General features: G+C 38.3%; 2 protein-coding genes across 3 annotated transcripts in view; one reads left to right on the plus strand and one right to left on the minus strand.

The window, feature by feature from the left end:
- Positions 1-1219: 1219 nt before the first annotated feature.
- LOC134746089 (alanine--glyoxylate aminotransferase-like) lies at positions 1220-13533 on the plus strand. The gene is made up of 8 exons (XM_063680334.1): positions 1220-1377; positions 4373-4533; positions 5143-5335; positions 6727-6895; positions 8771-8926; positions 10391-10483; positions 10826-11074; positions 12036-13533. Exons 2-8 carry the CDS (start codon positions 4375-4377, stop codon positions 12187-12189), a joined length of 1173 nt encoding a protein of 390 aa, XP_063536404.1. The 5' UTR covers positions 1220-1377; positions 4373-4374; the 3' UTR covers positions 12190-13533.
- The window catches only part of LOC134746079 (dorsal-ventral patterning protein Sog), a 114452-nt gene continuing 103131 nt past the window's right edge, over positions 13016-24336 (minus strand). For both annotated transcript variants that reach the window (XM_063680312.1, XM_063680314.1), the window contains 5 exons: positions 19385-19564; positions 18477-18597; positions 17793-18034; positions 15319-15495; positions 13016-15145 (listed from right to left, as the gene is read on the minus strand). In XM_063680312.1, the coding sequence (XP_063536382.1) occupies positions 14999-15145; positions 15319-15495; positions 17793-18034; positions 18477-18597; positions 19385-19564 (867 nt within the window). In that variant the 3' untranslated portion in view covers positions 13016-14998. The remainder of the gene's footprint in view (positions 15146-15318; positions 15496-17792; positions 18035-18476; positions 18598-19384; positions 19565-24336) is intronic.

Consider the following 24336-nt stretch of genomic DNA (forward strand, 5'->3'; position numbering starts at 1 on the left):
TAATACAGTTGCTCAAAAAGTGCTACTCTACGTAGCTGTTTAGCGTGCGGAAAGTTGGTATTCGCTAACTAGTGCTTTTTACTTTCCAATTTTTTTTAATTTATACATGTTCCAATTCATGTCTACTTATTGATAAGTGTTAATATTAGTTTCCTTTAAACGTCGTAACCGACATAAAAACCTACTGTTAACGTAAGAATACGAAAATTATACTTATTTCATATTTTATTATTTACCTCTTCATCATTATAACACGTTTATTTTTTAATATTGAAGATTGAAAAACTGTTCTTAATAAGTTGTCTGAATGGAACGGAATAGCTATGGAAGGTAGAGGTAGGAATAGCTGCCAAAACGCCTGTCAAAGAAGAGGCGTTTTTTCTTACTGCAAGCTAAGTTTCCTAAGGCAAAATTCGATATTGTTTTTATTCCTTACTTGTTGTTTTTCTTATTTTTTCGCAACTGTTTCAAAAAACGTTCGATACACGTGCGGAAATGTCATTCTTCACTCGTCTTGAGTCCTCGGTACTCGTGAAGTAATGACATACTTTCCGCACTAGCATCGAAATGTACTATTCTTATTTCATAGCTTTCTTGTCCTCTCTTAAGAAAAAAAGACATTTTCAAAATTTTAATTCTTTTTTCGTAACTATATTAATGTAAATTATTTTACACCATTATTATTTTAGTCCATGTGGAACTACCAAGAATTTGTAATACCTATAAAACCATGGTTGCAATAAATAAATATGAAATATGAAATAATCTGGTAGCAGTGCAACTGAACTGCAACTGATGACCTAAATAAATAAAGACCAAAGGTGTTAAAAACGAAACACGCAACCTAATTGATCTTGGGCTCGTTAGAATCGTCTAATGAGTTCAAGCCAAGTAGATGTCCATTTATTTACAATTAATTTTATATAAAACAAGTAAGTTTTTAAAACGAACTCATTTGCTAACAGCATAATAGTAATTGGTAGATATCAAGACGTCGTAGTAATAAAACTAATAAGCCTATTAACCAGTTTTAATGATATTTTGTCACCTTTTTCTTCTTATAGATACCTTATTAACAAGGAAAAAGCAAAGTACTTATTTAGTTGCTTAACGCTACTTAATTACCGACCAAGTCCGGGTTAACGAGCTGACTTTGAGAGCTCCTTATCAGCCGGGAACAGTTAAATAAAAACAAAACGAGCTAACAGGCTAATCACGTTATCACTCGGGTACAGTGACGTCATTAAGACTCAACTTTGTACTTCACTCAGTTAGCATCAAAGAAGCAGACATCACAGAACCGTGCGGAGACTACGGAGTAATGTTCTCGGACTCGTGGAACAAGTGACGTTTTGTGCTATTCCCAAATAACGAAAAGTGAGTTGAGATTATTTTATTTTGTTACGATATTTTTGTTTTCCTGTTATATTCGCTAACATTGATTATTCTATTTTTAAATTTGACGTCATCAAGTCTGTTTGTTTATGAATGTTACAATTTAAATAAGTTCATTTCTGAAAGTGCTTTATGTTATATTATAATTTTCCTTCCTTAATTGTATGAAAATATCACTATAATTATTTTAGTTACTCGTGCTATGTTTAAACTACTAGCGAATAGGTAATCTACATAGGTACCTACTTAAACAGTAAGTTATAAACTTTGCTCAAACAGAGTCCAGCTTAAACATGTACAGTCGATATCACTAGTAGCAGTTGCAACTACACACCAAAATATCTGAAAAGATGTCTCTACATTACGCGTTGAAAAGTATTAGCCACCATAGACATATATACTACTTCATAAAGACCGGCCTTACGAGCACTACGAATGGGGCCGCATACATTGGAGTCAAAATCGCATTTAGTTACACCAGCGCGCTTAGCTTAGTCGTGTGGCGAATTGCGCAGTAGAAAGGCGTCACCATTGGTGTAAACAAAGGATAAGCGTATGCATACAAATCCGACCGAACACCGACGCCTTTCCACTGCGCAATTCGCCACATGACTTGAGGACGTTGGTGTAACTAAATGCGATTTTAACTCCAATGTCGATACATTGGAGTTAAAATCGCATTTCGCCCCATTCGTAGTGCTCGTAAGGCCGGTCTTTACGAAGTAATATATATGTCTATGTTTGCCACAGTCTGATTGTTCTACATGTAGAGACATATATATTTTTGTTGACATGTATGTCTTGTGATGTAACTTCTGACGCATAGTCTGATACGCTACTTTTAATGATGACTGTACCTAGTGGGTAGTGTAGTGACATAGTACCAGGAAAAGTACCTTTCACTAAGCAAGTTAACCATCAATCGTTTGTTCGTTAGGTATCCGTTTACTAGCAGAAGATGACAGGCCCCTTCTGAGATAGGTAATTTTATAAATGGTCATCTTCCTTTAATTTAACCCAATTTTCAAAAGTGTGTTTTATGTTAAACGAATGGATGTTATATTTACACTAGTTTAGTAAAAGGCGTGATAAAGGAAATAACAAGTCATATGTATTTGCGCGCGCGAGTCCCTTGGAGGCTCTTTCGTCTTCCCTGCCTATCCTACGGGGAGGGCATCGACAGTCACAGGGAATTGAATCAATTTGTCGAAGAAACTCCACGCTTGTCGATCTCCGTCACACTTAGCAATAGGTATATTCCTCGGCGTCTGCTATGCCTGATGGGTCTCTATTGTTTCCCAAAAAGTTTAGTCATAATGTATTGTGTGTCCGCGTTTTCGTTAGTCATAATGTGTGATTTAGAAACGCGTAACTTTTCAGGATTGCCATAAAACAAAACTATAGGATAACCTTACGAAAATCCTATAAAGTTAACGGTTTTAGTTTTAGGACTAATGATAATATGAAAAACAAATACATTATGACTTAAAACTTTATGTAAAACATAGGGACCCCATTCCTGATCGAAAGTGCTGAATAACACGTAGTCGAAGTAGAATATTTTTGATCATGAATTTTCCTTAACCTGTCGAATCGTTTTTACATTCCAATTTGCCTCTATTCCCGGTTAAACTAATTTGAATAGGATCTAGGTATAAGTTGGTACTCCTATTACATTCTATCTGAATCCTCTTTCCTGGACATTAAGGTGGTAAGCTATATAATTATGTATCATGATGAGTAGGCTAAAAGGTTTATCTGTGTGTTTGTATGTGTGTTATCTCAAATTCTAACTATAAAATAATGTCAGTTTAGTTTTTTTTGCTATGCTCATTGCTCAATTGCTCATCTTGTCTTTTGTTTTGTATCGTAAATTTGTAGACTAGGTACGGAAGTAGTTAACTACTCGGTCATCGACATCTTATTTCCATCTAAGATGCCCATAGTAATTGTAACTACATTTCAATTTTCTTTATTATATATATATATATATATATTAGTAAAAACCGTATTACTTTTTATATATATAGGATATAAAAATAAATTAATAACAAATTAAAACGATGCATTATAGAAGTCGGACATACACGTTGGTGTTTAATAACATTGCTACACGTTTATCGATATTCATATTCTGCTGACCCTGTTATCAGTGACCTCATCGCCGGTGCCGTAATATCACACATATTAATTGGAAAATAAAAGCCCATATAAAAAGCATAAAAGCTGTTAAACCGCGATCCAACTTCATGGAACTGCAGCAAGTGGCACAAATATGGGGCTGGCACGCCGCTCGCGCCCTGGGCGAGCAAGGTTCTCTTGCCAAATGTGCCATCCGATAACGCCAGAACATTGTAGCAAATTTACAACCACCCTATTAGCACTAAATCTAAACATTAACCCGATTCCGGTAACCAAACTTCACGGTTACTTGCCCGAAATATCGGTCACAGAAAACAGATATTTTAAGTCAACACTTCACCGCTCTTGGCGAGCGCTCTTGGGTTATAAACATCTAAATGTAAGATAAAATAGGGTGCTTACTGCTTTTAAACGTACGGATTTAAAATGTTAGTGCACTGTTTTTTTTTTTCATTTAGAATACTTCATTAGTTACTACAACTTCAGTAATTACTTATTTAATTAATATTAGTTAATTAAGTAATATTAGTTAATGTAGTAGGTATGTGCAATATTTTTTTACCGGCCTTCTAGTCTAGTCGGTGACCCTGCCTAAGAAGAAGGAGGTCCTGGGTTCGAATCCCGGTAAGGGCATTTATTTGTGTGTTTAACACGAACATTTGTTTCTGAGTTATGGATGTTATCTATGTAATTAAGTATGTATTTATATGTATAACTATGTACATCATCGCCACTAGGCAGGTACTAACCCATAGCGCCTAACCCATAGCGCCTAATAATCTGTGTAAGATTGCCCCCAATTATTTATAATTTTGTTTTTATTCTAATTTTCCAGGAATGACATCCCATAAGCTAACATTGTCTGAGCCGGTGATCCGAGACCGGCAGTTCATCAAACCGCTAATGTGTGGCCCAGGCCCCTGCGATGTTTGGCCATCCGTCGCCGAAGCCCTGACCAGGCCCGTTATATCGCCGATATGCGATGAATACTTCAATGTAAGTGTATTTAATAATAAGATGTGGCTTTTTTTTAATAGGTAGATATCTACCTAGTTATTTTTTTACCGGACCGCCAAAAAAACTTTTACTAAAGAATTGGATTTTATTTGTAAGGTGTGGCGTCAATGATACAACTGTTGGTGTCTAAATAGGAATACATTCTGTTAAAATAACGCGTTCGTGCTTTATTACAGGTATACTGCATCTACACCTCCTACACCTCCCCCCTTATATCTTTCTAAATCATTATTTAAAAGTCAATTCTACCAGCCAACATTAGGAAACAACTCAAAATATGCAATTAATTACTTCGCCACTTCTGTGGACAACATGCAACTTTCTTAGCAGTTTTGAACAATCAAGAGAGCGTTTACGAGCTGGTGTGGTGAAAAATTAATTATATTCAAGTCTGTCAAAATTGGAAAATAATTGAAAAATAATTATGCTGGTAATGCATGCAAAACAGGCTCCGTTAAAATAAGTACATAGTTTTATTTCACAGAAGAGTAATGTTCGGAGATTGACCCTATTTACGCTACACATAAGATAATTTTCCCATTTTTTGTTTAGGAGTATTTGTATAGCATATATATAGTATTTCTCCAGGTGATGGACGACATTCGCGCGGGCATTCAATATTTATTCCAAACACGAAGCCCTCTGGTGCTCGCCATCAGCGGTTCAGGACACACCGGGATGGAGACCATCATCAGCAACCTCCTCGCCCCTGGCGAGCTGCTGCTTGTACCCAACAGGAGTATATGGGACGAACGCGCTACTAAAATGGCCAGTAGATATGGTAAGTCATAACTTTATTATGGGTATTAAATATATGAGTAAAATAGAGAAAGATCATTATTATGTTTTTTATGTTCGTGATTTTACCAATAGGCATCAGACTCGTTAAGCTAACACGAGCTATTATGTTTAGTTACTCTGAGTATAATTACATTGAGGCAACATATTCGGTTCTCGTATGTTTTTTTTCTCTTTTAATGAATGTTTTAATTATAAAAGATTTGGACTCTTGGAGATCCTATACATCTCTAAGTGTAAGGCCTGAGTGGACGCTCGAGTTGAGCGTGCAGCGTGCATGTTAAACAAATACAAACGTATAGGAGCGGCCTTAGTGCACGCTACTCAAATTACTTGTGAGCCCAATGCGACGCTGCACGCTTATATGGTTATAATCGCCCAAATCTAAAATAAAAACGAAATTTTCACGTTTTTTTTCGATTTTTGACAAACTTGCGTTCGGCGCTGGAGGTCTCAAACTTGGATTATTCATCATAAAAACCTTAACTACCGGATTTAACGCAATCGCTAAATGTAGAAAGTTACTGTATTACTATTTGCTGAATAAATGTTGAAGTTTGAATTGGTCGACTTAATGCAACTCGAATAAAAAACCTTGTCAGTTGGTCAGTGACATTTCCTATTAAAAAAAAGCTTGAACAAAAAGTCACGTACACAGGAATTATGATTAAAGCGCTCAGATCAAACTACCTATTTCGGGACAGATGGCAAACAAAATGGTCTACCAGATTTTCAAATATTTTTTAAATTCGATAAAGCCACGCACACGCGTCACTTGTTTAGTGCACCACTGCAGAATATTTTAGCAGTGCTTCATGCTGCCCCATTGCTCGGAACACTCGACTGCAACGCATGAACGCCCACCAAAAATGATTAAGACCGTTGCATAACTAAATCGCTTTAGTACGTAGGTAATATATACGAGTATCCTGCATACGCTCAATTTTGGCACATGTGACCACACTTAGTCACGATTAGCGTGACTAAGCAATTGATTTTTTCTTAGACAGTCATAAGTCATAACATACATTAACTATTCATCCCCTCTAGCCTTTTTATTCAAGCATACGACCCAAGTTCTAGTGAGCACTGTAGCCTATAGTCGATTGCAACTTCAAATGTGACATGAGTGCAACCCTCTAAACGTGTATAAGGTTTCACTGTTGTCATTTTAAGGGAAATGCAGATCCCTTACCTTGAATCCCGTGCATCCTAGACGGCTCTTGGACGAATTTTGGTTAACTCAACGAAGCGAAGTTAAAAATATCGTTCAAAAACTTAGCACATCCATGATTTCGAATTTTATTATTTCTAAGTCGCTGTTCAGACGCACTGAAACAACATCGTAATGACAAGATAATTTTACTTATTCAGGTATTAAAGTGGAGACAATTGAAACTTCAGTACCGTTCACAACTTTTTCATTGGAAGAAATAGAGTCAGCATTGAAGAAACATCGTCCAGCTGGGATATTCATTACACACGGGGACTCTTCAACGGGCACCATCCAAAGTTTGGAGGGTCTTGGCAAGCTCTGCCATAAGTAAGATTACTTTGATTCTTATATAACTTTATACAGGTATGTTAGCAATAGCTCGTTACACCATTTAACATATTTGACGTGCCTAAAGAACTAGTACTTTCAGTTTCATTCCACTCAAGCTCTTCTGAAAGTGGTTAGTACTGAGATACTCTCTTAGTACTCTTTGGTACTAAGACGACCCAATCCGGAACATAGTAAAACTCTTTCATGTGACCTTATTTCGACAGGTCGAAGTTTCAAACCATAGAATCAAGAACCAAGAATCAAGAACCCCTTTATGAAATAGATAAAAAAAAAAAAAAAAAAAGTATTGATTCTTGAGCTATCCCAGGTACATAAAGGCACAGTTGAACTATTTTATTTCGTGTTATAACGTATAGATTTATTTATTTATTTGAAATTTAAATCAGGCAACAAGGCCCATATTACAAATACTACAGACTATCATACATATGTATTTTATAAACTTAAAACTAAACACTTATTTATGCGAAAAAATATTTGATATCAGACCAACAATTATTTTATATTTACAGTGCCAATTGTTTGCAAACTAGATATTTTTCAATAAATCACTACATAGTATAAAACTAAGTCGCTTTCCGCTGTCTGTATGTTCTGTCCCTATGTATGCTTAGATCTTTAAAACTACGCAACGGATTTTGATGCGGTTTTTTTTTAATAGATAGTGATTCAAGAGGAAGGTTTATATGTATAATTTGTACAGGTTTTGTGTACTTAAATTAGTTGAACTACCCGTGCGAAGCACATATAATAATATTAAAACAACTGGCGTTCCTAATTTAAAATCTAAACTACCCCTCGGAATATCTAAGTAGCCAAGCTCGAAGTGTAATTAGACTGTCTGCTACAATCTGAAAAGGTTTGTGCAAATACCTATAAATACTTAGTGAAAAAACGCTCACCGACTCCCAGGAACACGGTAACTATTTTAGCCGGGCTTCTTTCAGTGCCAAACTAAAAAGAAAACGAACTTTCAGGAGAAAAACTCTTCGATTGCCCTCTGAGAATCACAAGAGGCTGAACAATTTAATTATATTCGCTCTCTCTTTTCTCCGTGACTTGACTTTTTGCGCGTCTCAGGTCTCCGGATACTGGGTGAGATGGAAAACTCTTTTAATTGTATCCTGAGAAGGACTGCAATTAGCATGCAAAGCAAAATGGAAAGTGCACGGAAGATACAAACTTTCTGCAACCGCATTCTGGAACTTTCTTTTAAATGAACACTTCTGTCTGCCGTTATAGTTTCATTACGTACTAGTGGCAGTTAAGCTAGGTTGATTAAAACTAACTAGTTTACAACTAACAGCAATTTTGTAACTTTTTACGTAGCGTTGCAATCTTCTTTGTTACTATTTGTATTTACATACTCAGACAGTAGGTATTTCAAATATTGAAATGAGAGCTTGTGATAAAAATGAAGTATTGGAGTGACCGGCCTTTTGTAAAAAATATCATGTGACCGATGAACTTTAACCGCGTTTCGTATGATAAATTGAGGTGAGAGAATATATTAAAAATTACGAGATATCAGATCTGTAACACTTCATTTATTGCAATTTCAATTTTATTTTGCCGGGTATACAAAGATAAACTTCTATGACTGTCATAGACCTGCTAAAAAAACTCCCTTCTTTGCCTTAATTCATCGAATATTTTAGCGGATTATTTCAGATCAGCATACATTAATGAAATGACATTTATATTAGATATTGTATGAGTGACGTCCGTGATGATCAATGTATCAGTCTGTACTCAGGTATAAATTAGCTTTTTGATAAAGTCTAACTTCACTTACCGTCTGCCGTCTTACAAAGTTACAATATAATTAAGACGACACAATATTGTTTTCAGGTATGGAACTCTGCTGCTAGTCGACACCGTGGTGTCTCTTGGTGCAGTGCCGTTCTTCATGGACGAATGGGGTATCGACGGCGTGTACACTTCAGGCCAGAAAGCGTTAAGCGGGCCTGCTGGCATATCACCTGTAGCTTTCAGCGCCCGAGCAGAGTACGTTACCTTCTCCTTGTAATAGTCTGTTTTTTAACTAAATAGGTTTAGTCCTCGCGAGCCCGTTACAGTTACAGTACTGTAACAACCCTCCTGTAGTTTTTTTCACGTACTCTACATAGAGTACGTGAAACGTAATGTATAGTGCAAATCTACGCGATAAATGAAGTGTTTGATTTCGACCGAAGCTCCTCAAGCTTTCACAATCCGGCAAAATTATTGTTTCATACCACATTCAATTCAAAATTCATTCAAATTCAATTTAATTCGCCGAAATGTAAACCCAATCAATTCCCATTGCACAATTTTTTATACTGAACGACTTTATTTTCAGCCTTCATAAGAAGCTTTTAACTTTGCAAACTCAATATTAATTAGCAGATTAATCGAGCACACAAATTAGAACGGTAATTTTTCCACAGAAACCAAACGGTATATTATAGGTACCGTTTTATGTAAATCTCCTAAAATCCCCTTGTACATTTTCCGTGCACGTAAATGTCACTATCAATCACCCTATCCCGCGTTGTTGAGCCAGAATGTTCTGCTTGATAACCCTATCGAGTACTAAAATTGGGGCCCATTGGATAATAAAAAAACTTTTATAAGCACTTATTTTATACGCAATAAAAAATATTCCACATTTATACAACACCCTCCTGCAGCACGCGAGCCTTTTGACACCGATAAGAAAACCGAGGGCAAATACCATAAATAGAGTAATTGAAATAAGTAATCTAATACACGACACGTACTTTGAGGGAATTAGCTCCATGCATGAATTTATTTTTATTTTCGGAATCATAATTTATATCGTTGGAACACCGGAAATGATAAAAATACTTTTGTAAACCTTAACATTATTTTATAAAAAAATATTTAAAATGTTGAAAATTTTTGAGCGGTTGAAACGCTCATAATTTTTTGCGCGAATTCGGCAGAGCGTGATGACGTCACACGTTGGGCGGCCCAACTGACGTTTGCTACTAATGACACTAATCTGTCGAACGCGTGACGTCACGTGGCGTTTCGAGCGTTTCGCTCACTAGCTTTTCGCGGGCAAATTTTTGTACTTTTTATTTATAATTTTAAGTAATTAAATGGTAATTTAAAAACGGAAATGCATTTGTAACATGATATAACGGTAACAAACATCCGAATAAAACATATTTCATTCAAATATAAACTTCATGCATGAGGCTAATTGTAAAAGGTGATTTCACGAAAGCTGGTGTGAATGGAATAAATTATTGCCCCAGCTAAATGCATGTAGGGAGTCGATCCTTACGCCTATCGATCAGTACATTTACATTTTATAAAGGATAAGAATTTACTAATGTATCTTTAAAAAATGCATTCCAAATAAGATCGTTACTTTAAAAAATACATTTATATCAATGCAAACCCAGGAGTTTTCATGATAAATATTAAGAACCTTCGAATATAGATATGGTTTGATTCCAGAGCAAAGATAAATAACAGGAAGCACGAGCCACCGTTCTACTTCGACATGAAGTTATTGGCTCAGCAATGGAACTGTTATGACAAGATCCGTGTGTAAGTATTTATATAACCCATTTCCTTTCCGATAGTTATTGCAATAATGGTAGCTTAGAATAAATTGAAAGTTTCATAACAAGTATTTGTTCGCTTAAATAATTTAATAAAAATTAGTACTATAAAATGTGCCTAAATTTATTTTAAATTTTAAATTTATTATATTGTGGTAAGTATGTTTACATATATACAGAAATACAGGGCTTGTGAAACATATTGGGAGAAACCATCTTTACTCAAATCATATTAAACAGCTCTCGCTATTTCATCATTCACAACATAATTCCACAAAGTTTTTAAATAGGTATTTTTTTTACTTACCTTTATTTTCCAATATTATAGCTACCATCACACTTTAAGTCCACCACTAGTGTGGGCGCTCCGACGTTGCCTACAAGAAGTTATCAGCGAAACTCTTCCCAAATCCTGGGGCCGCCATGCAGCAGTCACCGCGCTCTTCCACAAACGTCTGCAGGAATACGGTTTCCAGTTCCTCATCAAGAAACCCGAGGATCGACTGGTCACGGTCACCACAATTGCTTTGCCGAGGGGATACGATTTAAAGCAGTTCGTAGATCACATGAGAGCCAAGTGAGTCTACCTGCTTTTCTTCTGAACTTAAACGAAATGAATAATTCGTTCACAAAAAAATGTATACCGGTTGTGTGAAACCGCATATTACACATAATTAAGTGTAAGACATGTATTTAATCAGCTGAGTTACCATTAGTCATAAAAAAATATTTATTGTACATAAGGAGCACGTTACATAATAAACAAGTACACAGAACATCGTATGGTACTTACATACATTATAAATAGTACCATCGTATTTTGTCGTACTTAGTATGTAAGTAAAAGTCGATGCTTAAAATGCTGGTGAATGCTTAAGTGGCTCCTGTGATGTTGCTTACGTCCATGGGCGACGATGACTGCTTCCCATCAGGCGGCTCGTCTGCTCGTTTGCTGACTATCACATAAATAAATAATAAAAAAAGTAAAAGTCGATACAGTTCATCCTGGAGAAACAGTTTCAATATCGGTGTTGTAAGCGTTTCGAGTAATCTAGGAATTATTTTTCTAATCTTACTCGTAACTGCTCAGAATAATAAATTCAAGTTTAGATTATATTAATATATACCGGGTGTTTCCTGTAACAGGAGCATTAAATTAAGCTGTAGGCTGTACTCCTCAAACTGAACAACATTTGTTCAACAACTTTTAAAAATAACTAGTGTTTTGATTTTCATTACACTTTAAAGTTTATTCTAAGACGCAATGTATTGCAAAATTTGTTATGTTTAAAGGGTGACAAGCAAAGTCAAACACACAGATGGCAACGTACATTGAAAATAATATTTAATTAGTATGAAAAAGGTATAATCTAAAAAATTCATAACTTTAAAAAGTGGCTAAACAAATGTTGGTCAGTTTGAGGCGTACAGCATCCAGTTTAATTTCTTGCTCCTGTTACATGAAACACCGTGTACCTTATACTTTTCGACTAGCAAGTTAATTGCTTCCTTAAATATTTTATGCGTATGTTTTATAGGCACAATATCATGATAATGGCAGGCCTGGGACCTACCGTCGGCAAAGCTTTGAGGATCGGCATCATGGGAGTCAACTCTACTATGGAAGTGGCGGACCGGGTCGCAGACGCGTTGGCAGAAACCATGCGAGCTTTGACCAGATCAGCACTTTGAAATTCCATTTGTTGTTTATATTGATACGCATAGCGGGATTAGAACCCGTGCCATTCTTTCACTTCGAGATTAGACGCTCTATATACTACCTAAGTTACTCAATTATTTTATTCTTGTTTAATATGCTATAAGTAGGTTCTCACCGACACCTACCGCAAGAAGGCTTAAACTTTTTAAATGACGTTAAGAGTCCCCGGCAAGCTCGGCCGAATTGCAACTTCCCGAACAAACGTAGTTACGTTGTCATTTTAAAACTACGTGTTGGATTGTAATGAAACTTTGCACATGCAATGACGTAAGGTATATCTAGGTTTGCAATTAGTTTATATAGCTCCAGTTTACAAAACAAACGAAATAGGGCAAAAACAAGTTTTGTATGAAAAATTTAAAGTCGCTGTATTTTTTTAACTATGGTATCTGTAGCTACATAAACTAATTACAGACATTACTTCATTATATGTGCAAAGTTCCAGAGCAATCTAGCTAGTCGTTTTAAAATGAGATCGGAACTAGGTTTGTATGGAGAACAGTGCTTGCCGGGGACCCTTAACGTGTTGTTGTTCATTTTCTCGTCAGTTCTTTATTGACTATGAATTGTTATAGAATGATCTCTGTTTAACTAGTAATACCTCACGATTTTCATATATTATAAATAATTCATATAACATATATCGGCGAATTACTATAATATATTTACGCAGAGGTTTAGAAATATTTACCAATTTATTATTGAGTTTATATTATCAAAGCACTGCAACAATTTATGTCGTAGTTTTTTTAAGGTATTAGCAGAGTAGATCGAAAACATAATTAAAACCAAGTTGACTGTTGTGTTCACAGGTAATTTTATTTCTTTAACCGTACTGTTTACAAACTACCTATATTGATCGAGTTAAATACCTCACGATATGCAAATTTAGGAAGACAATACAATAAAACATGTAAAGGTATAACGAAATGGTTGATCAAAATTTGGTTCAGTGTTTGAAGTCCTCTCCGTATGGCAAACTCGCCATCAGATATATTGGAGCAACCAGTGGTCTCCAATAAAGTGCCTATTCCGCTATATATTTTTGAGCACCTTGGCCATTCCAATACATCGCGACTGTACATACAATGGCGACTGTACACGACACATGAGTGATGGTATAGCTATAATATTATGTATTCCGTCTTTCGCCATCCAATAGATGACAAAGATAATTATAATAATTGTTAAATAATAAAACATTGCAGTACAAGCGAATTCATAGTATCCTTTATGGCCATTAGTTTATGTTATTCGCAAGCCATAGTGCTACTTTCCTATTGTTAGATTAAACAAAAATTAAATCAAGAGAACTCCTTGTGCCTTTGTTATTGAGTGATATCCATATGACATCCACAAATAGCCGTAACATAAAATGTAATCACTAAATCAAATACATATTTTGATGGACTAGAACCCACAATAACGTGAATTTTGTTCTTTATGGCTATTTTTTTTTAATCCTTAAGTTAAAAGTATTAAGTTACTTATAATGAATTGTAAAATGATCTCTCAAAATGGTTCTTGGCTACCCGACTTCCTCCTTCGAACATTTGGACTAGCTTCCTTAATTACGTAACTAATCGTTAACCTAGTAATTAATCAAACTAGTCGCAATCGACTTATTGAACCATAGCAGTACTATCCGCATGTAATCACTGGTTACTAATCAATATAAAATAATATACAATGCAAAACGTTAATTACTATGCAGCAATTAAACATTAACGTAAAGTGATACCTAAATTATTTACACATTCACATTCCGGCGACGAGATGTCGGTCGCCACTACTTATCCGCACCTATTTATAACCTACGTGACATAATTACTTATAATGAATGAATAACATCTGTCGCTTGAGGAGTCCGTGTGTGACTCGATTTCACGCACTGGCATACGTACACTCAATCAAAATTGACCTGTAGGCCACTGTGCAAGCTCATAATGCCATAAACACGTCAATAAACGTTAGTGTGGCATGGTGCTTTTCCAGTCGAGACCAGGATAAACACTTTATATGAAACAAATAACTGTTTTGCAGTCGATAATATAAAAGCTCCTCTTTGCTTTGCTTTGCTTAAACGACTCAAAAGCACCTTTAGACAAGTTTCCACAGAGGACTACAAATTAAATTAGTTAACTGTACTGACATAAAACTAAAAGCAAATGCACAAATCAGGCGACCAATCCAATGATAGCTTGTGATGGTTCAACGACTACCTAAGCGTGCTTGACGCACATACACGTTACAATCGTAAATAAATATGCACATGAGTAAAGTAAAAAATAATAATTTATATTTACATTAAGAGAATATGGCACATCTTCAACGATATCAACCGCTCGCCTTCTCTCACTCCCGGGCGCGAGCTCTATACTCTAAACGTGTTTATTGTTGGGTCAGCGTATAATGCGCCTATAAAATTTCGTGACATGATAATACCAATTAAAATACCGGTGGGTAAGTAAATATTCATCGCCGAATAATACACAGTAAAGCTAAAATTCGTCCGTCGATCGGAATCCCGGGCCGACGCGGTCGCGGCGCGACCGCCGACTACAACTAGACATTCGAATCGCACGAGTGCATAAAAATATATCAGTCTATAGAACGAAGCGTTCACTCACTTAGCCTACGAGCCGTCCGACGGCGGGGCCCCGGGCACCCGCGTTATGTCAACACCCGCCGGTCGGCTCGCCGTATCGGTGCAGCGTTAAGTCCCGCTAGCCGCAGATGTTAACATAGCAGGGTGGTCGGTCCCGGGGGTGGGCCGGCCGCTCAGCTCGGCGACGGCGGCGGCGGGCGCGCGAGACGCGGCGCGCGCTGGCGGCGGTGGCGCGGGCACGCGCAGCACGTGTCGCCCCGCCGCCGCCGCAAGCACGCGCCGCGCCCGCACCGTTTCTTCACACACGTCACCTCGCCATCCTAAAACATAGTATAAAGTAAAGTAAACCCCCAAGCGAATTTCCAGGATGAATCTAAGTAGACAGATTTCGCTCGTCAAACCGTAGAGCTAGATGTCACTAACTGTGATTGATTCGGCAAATTCCAGTTTTCTGATCAACCGAGGTAGAAAATAAAGGGTAAGAACATGTTACCTTGCAGCGACAAGTGACGCATCTCTGCTCGCCGTGCGAGTGTATGTTGGGGTGCACCTCCTTGCCGTTAGGCAGCGGTCCGTAGGGGAACTTGCATCCTCCCTCAGCCAGGATTTCTTCCGCAGTCTTCGGTGCACCTTCTTGATCTTTGATCAGCGATTCGTCTTCAGGTTTTTTCTGGAAACAGTAGAAAAAAAACATTTCATATAGGTCAAATTAATTATTACCACAGAAGATTCTTCAAGACGTAGAAAACATTAAACGTAGTAACTAATTGCAAGTTGCCGTAATAGCTGTACCTAAGGCTAAGGAGAGGATAATTTTTCAGCTCGGACCTTCTTCTTCTCTTCATTCAGTAGCGCAACCGTCCTTTCGCTAGTCAACGAAAGTGCTCAATAATAACAATATCTTTGTTTAAGGAGATGAGGGTCCGAGCTGAAAAAAATTACTCGCTTCAGCCTTGCTGACATACGATTACGGTTACATGATAAGAAAAATCGTATGTCAGAATAAATACAGCAAAGTTGAAGTAAGGTATTTTTTACAGTCACCATCAAATGTATCGAAGCGCAGATAAAATGTTTACAAATATCTGAACTAGGCCTCTATTATTCCAAGAACAAATTAAATTATTTTCTATGAAAATATTTTAATTTGTGTTTTTTTTTTCAAGTAGACACACTACTATTTAAACTATAAACTGAAATAAATGTCATATACGAAGGAAAAAATGACCAAAGCTCCCAGTGTCCAGCTCTGGACACTGGAGGCTATGGTCATTTTACCGACCTGTCACCTAAATATATAATATATCACCTAAGCATTTATTACTTGGGGAGATGCTACTGGGACGTAAATGATCAAGAATATGGAAATCTATATAACAATTTATTAAATTTACACTAATACTAACATACACTATCTCGTTTAAGCTTAAATATAAGGTTCAGTTTACTATATGTAAGTAGGTGATAAGAATTAAGTTTAGATACTAATCGATCGTTAACTACTTACTTAGGTTATTAAGTTAGGTACTATTAAAAAAATAAAAAATATAAATAAAGCCTTACAGAAAAAATTAAACTACAATTAACTAAACTAAAACTACTATTAAACTAAAAATCTAAATCTAAAATGGGCCCCCGTGGCATGGTGCCGAGGATGCTGGCAGCATTTCCTCGCTGGATCGCTATGCTTAAGCGTTGGGCGAGGAAGCTGCCAGCTCTCTTATCTCCGGTCCCATCCACCAGCCGCTTCGCCAATTGCCGGTATAGGCCCTGTGCTGCGGGGCCCCACGGACCAAGAGTCTCGACTCCAAATGCAACAAAGTTGTAGTTGGTGTCGAGACTCCCGTATTTGCGCTTTTTGAGGGTCTCGGCCGCCTCCGCTGCCGCGCCGGCTTTGTGTGTAGTACCGTGGAGGTGGGACGGCGTTAGCGTGTCAACACAAGTTGCGTCCCACACGAGCACACGTCCCATCCTCCAAAGTTTAGATTAAGTTAAATTAAGTAAATTTAAGTTAAGTTAATGGTCTAATTTTAAGCATTTTACAAGGGCAAGAGTGGGTTCGAAGCCTAGATACTAGGTCTGTCTACTAGAGAGTTGGCCGGTCTTCAAGTACAATACCCCACGTCCCTCGGATGTGCGTAGCGTGGTGGAGTTTGACTCGAGGCCTGGAGACGAAGCGCGGCCAAGGTCAAGGTCGCTCAAGGTCGACACGAAGGCAGCTCACAACGGTAGCTGAGCCGTCGGAGGGAGCGCTTTAGGTAGCGGTATAGGCTTCATCAAGTCCAAGCTCATAGTGGCAAAATGCCGACCCCGTAGGGTGTTCCCAATATGGGATTCACTGATTTTAAACAATAAATGTAGTTAAGTACAATTTCAAATTAAATATTAAATACGTCCGCGCAGTAATAGCGGTCGCTCCGCAGACAAGATCTAGTATAAAGAGGCACAGCCTGTGCGTGGTAATGTCGGGAGGTGAATGAAAAAAAAAAACAAAAAAAAAGACCAAAGCTTCCAGTGTCAAGCTCTGGACACTGGAGGCTATGGTAATTTTTTCCTTCGTATATGACATTTATTTCAGTTTATAAGCCTCTATTATCTAGATATAAGTACATGTTCAAATAATTTCGCTCCTATATAATAATATCTGATAGCGACTGTTCCTACGCGGATAGCTGTATGTAAAGAATCTATTTATATTGAAAACGGTTAAACAAAACCTAAATGTTTGGGTTATTATATGAATACCACCAAGGCACCAACGCGGCGGCGGCGTTTCCATTTTAGCTCTGCCATATAGTGTATGTAGGACGTAGTGGTTATATTCTCTTTGTATGTAGGTACGTCACCTCAGGATACCTTGTCAAGTCAGTTACTCCAAGTTACTCGACTTGGGTCAAACCGAAAGGATGTGTGTATGTCTTTTAAAGTAAAACTGTGTCGGAATAAATAGTAAGTTGCTTAACTGACCTCAGGACACACCCGGCAGCACGCCTTCTTGTCCGGCCTGTACGCCTCCTTGTCGGAGCACTTGAGCGGCGGGCACTGCACGCGCGGGCACTTCACCTGCCGCGTCGGGAACTCGCACGTGCACACCGCGCACGTATCGTAGCCGCCCGGCACCAGGTACGGGTGCCACGAAGAGCCGGGCGCGTGGTACTGCCCGGCTAAGTGGCAGCCGTGAGACTCGTTCCATACTGCTGTGGTAGAATCTGAAAAAGCAATTATAATCTTAATCCTTAGGTATTTTACTCGAGGATAGTCCTCAGCTTAATAGCATACCTACATGTAAGAGAAATGCAACATTTTCTTCTCAAATATACAGGAATATAGGGGAGAGTTATAAATGGTGGGACCAGTAGGTAATTGTTCTATCCAAAATGAAAGTTTATCAAGTAGTAAAGATTCATGTGTTTCTCCGTGGTGAAATTTACCTTTCCTGGTCAAGTGTAGAGGCCTACAGATAAATTTTTCAACTGTTAGCTTCCATCGAAAGAGTTGACACATTTATCTATCCCATGGGGTTTTTGTTTGTGAGTTACATTTGTCATAAATAGATCGCAAAATTTGCGTTGTTTTTAGAGCCTGCTAAGGACGCCCTGAACGAATGAACGATTGTAATACTCTTTCAGGGAGATAAAAAAGCGAACTCACTGGTGCAAATAGGGCAGCATTGTCCCGGAGGCTGGATAGTTGGCACGGCGCAGTTAACGGGTGGACACCTGACTGGATCGCAGCGAAGGACGCCATGCTCGCAACCGCACATGTTGCATGACTGGAAAACAGAAAGAAGTTTATAAACATTTTTGTCTTGGTTACATGATAAGGATTCAAATCTCATACCGGCGTATTGAATTCATACTGTTATAAATATAAGCCCCATGATGATTGATGACAATGATGACCAATATGACCATCATTAATTGTGGTGTCCATCATAAAACATTAAAACTATTTAGAACTAGCTTTGCCCGCGACTTCGTCTGCGTGGAATTAGTAATTTGGGTACCTTAATTCTTAAACAAATCTGCTTTTTAATCCACCCTTTTTCACCCCCAAATTGGTCCACACTATACATTTCCACCCCATTTTTTACACCCTTAAGGGATGATTTCGGGGATAAAAGTTATTCTATATCCTTTCCCACAGCTCAAACTATCCCCATACCAAGTTTCATCTAAATCGGTTCTGCGGTTATTGATTCCCCATACAAATTTCCACCCCCTTTTCACCCCCTTGAGGGGTGAGTTCTGGGATAAAAAGTATCCTATGTCCTTCCCCGGGACTCAAACTATCTGTATACCAAATTTCAACTAAATCGGTACAGCGGTTTAAGCGTGAAGAGGTAACACACAGACAGACAGACTTTCGCATTTATAATATTAGTATGGATTTTCAACTTTGATGAAATACGTAAACTAACCATAAAATCTTCTTTTTCACACCCCGAAGCCTATCAAAAAATGTTTAGACAAAAACATTTAAACTCAGTAGCTACTTTTTAATTAAACAAAACCTTTTAGAATGTAATAAAACGGGCAGTTTCGCGAAACCCAAAATACCTCAGCTGACATCCATTGGGCACCGTCTTCGTAAAATCTTCCATTGTAGTAGCACGACGCAGAGTTCGGCAACGAGTTGTCTGGCGGCAGCGAGTTCGTCTGTTCCGGGGGGTAGTTGATACTCAGCGCGTTATCCGTCGGCCACGACAGCGATGGCAGGCACGACTCGGGCACGCTTATCTGTAATAAGTAAATATAAACTGAGAAAAATGTTGGAAATGAATAGGCAGGTACTTACTCCTTCTTTTCCTTAGCGACACGTAGAAAAATTTTATGGGATAACCGATAAGATTATATAAATTGGATATAATATATGATCAAACGAACTTAACAAGTGAAGTTCGATCGATATTATATAAGTACGCTTTATTCGAAGATATAAACACAACATGTAGTACTTTTCAATGTACTGGCAACTTCGCACTTGTCAAATTTAGAAAAAAAAATTGTTGATTTCCGTCTCCTGTCTGTGGGCACCCCACGCCGCCGAAGGGCGTGCCCTCATTATTTCAGAGAGAAAGTGCCCACAGTACAAAATTTTCTTAACGGGTTGAGATCAGGGTGGGTGGGACCTTATATCTTCGAATAAAGCGTACTTATATAATATCGATCGAACTTCACTTGTTAAGTTCGTTTGATCATATATTATATTACGTCGCTTTATTCTTCAGATATAAACACAACATGTAGATGTTTAGAGATGAAAATTTTGTAGGTAAATAAATTAAAATACAGAAAGAATGTTTAACAGTAATGGGCTTTTATTACCACCTTATTATCACAATCATCTTATTAGTATTCAGTCTTATTTTAATTATTAATCAACTTATTATTAGATACACAGCCTGTGTTCAGTCGTTACAATATAATATACCTAATTATACTTTGCAGCTAACTTAAATTATCCTGCGAAAGTCTGGGCATTAATATGGATCTAGCAAAATTGCCCTCGGCTTGCTTGATCGGCCTATTATAAAACTTTGCAAAAGTTTCAGACGAACTAGACCAACCAGCAGCTTTCCTGATGGTATCTAGAGAAATACCAGAGGCACGCGCCGCAGACGTGGCAGCATGCCGCGTGCTATGCGCGCTGAATGTTGCCACGTCCACACCACTTTCGCCTAGGACTTGTTTAATCCATCTGCTTATGGATTGAGCAGAGGCTGGTTTGTGTGGTCTCTGATATGTTAATATTAATCTGTTATCAACTGATTGGGATCTTATATTATTTGTTACGAATATATAGTCTTGTACAATTGTAGCCGGACAGATAGCACTATTTTCTTTAAAATAGGGTAAAAAGAGCACTGGTTGTTCCCGTCCGGCCGCAGATGTTTTTATTACATCTGTAATACCAATTTCGATTCCGGAAGGACGTAACACGATATTTTTTAACTTGATGAGTGAAAGTGTTTGTACTCGATGTGCAGTACATAAAGCTAGAAGGACGACCAACTTTTTAGTAATTTGTTCAATAGATAGAGTTCTATTTGGTATCCACTTTCCGATAAAATCAAGAACTATTTGTGGATCCCATGTATTCGAATATTTTGGGAGAGCTGGTCTCAACTTATAAACACCCTTAAGTAGTCGCTTAATTTGAATATCCGAACCTAGATCGCTACCTAATAATAGTGACAGAGCTGAGCGGTGACTATTTAAAGAACCGTAGGCATCTCCATTATTAAACCGCTCTGTTAGAAAAAGCATTACATCTGAAGATGTACTTTTAAAAGGATCCAAACAATGACCCTGACAGAACTGCCACCATGATTTGTAGGTAGTGCCATACTGCAGTAGAGTATTATTGGAAAGTGAACTAATCATTAGCTCTAGCGCCGCATTTGGAGTTCCTCTTGATGTGAACGCCTTCCCGAGAGCCTCGCGGCACCCAGGGTAAACTGCGTTCGCGAGCGGCGTGGAGTCCTGGAAGAGGACGAATGGAAGATTGGAATAAAATATATAATAGTCGACCGCAGTATGCTTTTGAGTAGGGGAAACCACGGCTGGGAAGGCCAAATTGGGAAAACTAAGATGCCCTCTGCCTTATCACTTATAATTTTTTGAACACATTTCAATATGAGTGAACATGGTGGAAATGCATAAAAATCTAAGTCTTTCCAGTCCAATGTGAAAGCGTCAACTGTATAAGCGTCAGGATCCGGTTTCCAGGAGACATAAGTTTTACACTTTGCATTAGTGCGAGAAGCGAAGAGGTCTATTGTCGGTTCACCAAGAGTCTCTACTATCTTGTGATATTCTGTGTTACTTAATTGCCATTCTATATCAGGATTCTTTCTTCGAGATTCCTGATCAGCTTCTACGTTATCCTTTGTATTAATATACGAAGCAAAAAGCCATATACCTCGCTCCTCGCACCATTGCCAAATGTTTTTTGTTAGGTCATTCAAGTGTTGGAACTGAATACCGCCCATTCGATTCACATAACTTATTGCTGTGGTATTATCGACTCGTAACAATATATTACAATTCCGTTTATCACGCGCAAAACTTTTAAGCCCGAGAAAGACGGCAAGTAGTTCCAGATAATTTATATGGGAACCACGCTCGCTGTCTTTCCATCCACCGTTTATACGCATATTATTACAGTAAGCGCCCCAGCCAGTTCGAGACGCGTCTGTAAAAATTTCTAAGTGGAATCTAGTTATTGTGAGAGGGTTAAATGTCGATGAAATGTTATTAACCCACCATTGCAAGTCAGGTAGAATGTCAGTGGACAACTTTATTTTTGCGTCATATTTTTTATTTTCCACAAGAGCAATATATTTCTCTCGTTCTAAGGCCTTGGTGTATAACCAACCGTATCTAACGGCTGGACAGGCCGACGTAAGAATACCTGTTAAGTGAGCCAAATCTCTTATAGTACAATATTGCAAATGAGAGAACTTTTTAACTAATTGTAAAATATTGTTACGCTTGTCTGTGGGAAGAGAAATTGACATATCAGTTGAGTTGTACATAAAGCCTAGAAATTTACAGCTCTGCGCAGGTAATAGGCAACTCTTATCATAGTTGACTACGAAACCCAAACATTCTAGTAAGCTAAGTGTTGCGTTAATGTTGGCTAAACATTCGTCATAAGTATCTCCAATACATAATATATCATCTAAGTATATAACAGATGTATGGCCCAAGCTTCTTAAATGAGTTACCACTTCTTTCATAATTTTCGTAAATGTTCTAGGGGCCGAAGACAAGCCATAAGGGACTGCTGTAAACTCATAGGTTGTGTTATCAAAATTAAATCTGAGATACTTGCGATGAGATTTAGCTACAGGTACATGCAAATACGACTCCTTCAAATCTATGGTGGCCATATATCCATTATTGGGAATCAATTTTGATGCGGTTCGAAAATCCTCCATTTTAAAATGATCATTTGTGACGAATTTATTTAGTCGTTTAAGATTAAGTATAAATCTATGGCCACCATTAGATTTTTCTGTCAAAAAAATATTGGATATAAATTGATCAGGTCGGGGAGTGCATTTTGAAATGGCTCCTAATTCTATTAAGTTATCAATAGCTTTCATCATATCCCGTTGTTCTTTAACTGAGAAACAGTTGCGCGGAGGGTTAGTTTGGACAACTCTTCTAGCAAAAGATATTCGATAACCATTACGGATCCAATCTAATATTATGGGATTACTAGTAATGTCTAACCAGCAATTATAGTAATGTTGCAGTCTGCCGGCATGTACCTGAGTTACTGCCGCGTCTTTGCATGTTTGTTGTTCGTCGCCGGCGTCAGAGAGCGCCTTGTCGCCGGCTGAGCAGCTCGCGGCGTCCGGCGATACGAATGCGGAAGCGGTGTCGGCCCTCGGTAGCTCCAGGTGTGCCCCCCCCTGCTCGACGATGGGAAGCGAGGAGGGCCTGACCAGTTTCCCTGCTGACGCGGCCGGGGTGTAGAAGATGATGCATTAGATGCGGGCACCTTAGGGACGAAAGTCTTTTTAATTTGTAGCCCCTGTTTCTCAATAATCTTTGCTGCTTTGATTTTTTCTGATATTTTTATGCCAAAAAGTGTTTCGTCTCGGTCTTGCTCTTGTATGACGGAGAGGAACGCTTTGTCCAGTCCCGGAGTAATAAGCTTTGACCTCACTTGCGTTTCGACAAAATGTAGGTCTGTAAGTATTCGGCAGCTATCAGATAATATTTTTATAGTTTGTACTTTATCTTCACTTGTTAGTAAAACATCCATGGCTCGATTGATGGCAGTAATTCCTAAGCCCAGTTGATCTTGTTTGACTTGAATTTTCTTGTCGCGAGACCTTACTGTCTCAGCGATAGCGGCGGAAATTTCCGCATTCAAAGTAGGTGCTTTCAGTAGCTTACAGTTACCTGGGACTGTGTATTCCTTTAAAAGTTGCTCTTTTGCTTCTTTAGGCATGCCTTTTCTAAGAATAGGAAGCCATCGTTGAGCGAGTTTTTCGTGTATATCTGGGCCGTAAACAGGAGAGTCATCTGACGGGTCACCCAAGGCTTGTAGCAGCTCTGGATCGAGTTCAGGTACAGGCACAACAGCGTTTCCTATGTCGCCGTCGGCTTCTTCAGCCGGGAACGGGACGGGTGCCTCCCCTAACGCGGGTGCGTCATTGTGTTCCTCCACCTTTTGTTCTAAAACCAAACGATAAACGAGGTTAACTAGAGAATTAAGACACTTTGTTCATAGTCACGGCAAAAGCCGGCCTATGTTAAAAGTTTAAAACCCTCGTGCTGACCCGCAGTCGAGCCTCCAGGTTATTTTTCATAGCATCATGCTTATCCATCGTGATAACCCGCAGTTAACCTCCCGGAAAGCTTACAGATGCCGCAAGATTCGATTACAATCGAATCGAATAAGAGGAACATTATAGGAGACCAAACACATCACTTTTTATTTCACACGTTTTGTAGACTTACCTAAGTTGTCCTCGGAGTCAGACGAGGAT

This window comes from Cydia strobilella, chromosome 12 (assembly GCF_947568885.1).
Source record: "Cydia strobilella chromosome 12, ilCydStro3.1, whole genome shotgun sequence".
In the NCBI taxonomy this organism is placed as follows: Eukaryota; Metazoa; Arthropoda; class Insecta; order Lepidoptera; family Tortricidae; genus Cydia; species Cydia strobilella.

Excerpts from the sequence above, each read along its gene's own strand:
- LOC134746089 (XM_063680334.1), top strand. The coding sequence starts at position 4,375 with ATGACATCCCATAAGCTAACATTGTCTGAGCCGGTGATCCGAGACCGG. Across the intron at positions 10,484-10,825 it reads TGTTATGACAAGATCCGTGT|CTACCATCACACTTTAAGTC; the intron begins GTAAGTATTTAT and ends CCAATATTATAG. Across the intron at positions 11,075-12,035 it reads GTAGATCACATGAGAGCCAA|GCACAATATCATGATAATGG; the intron begins GTGAGTCTACCT and ends TATGTTTTATAG.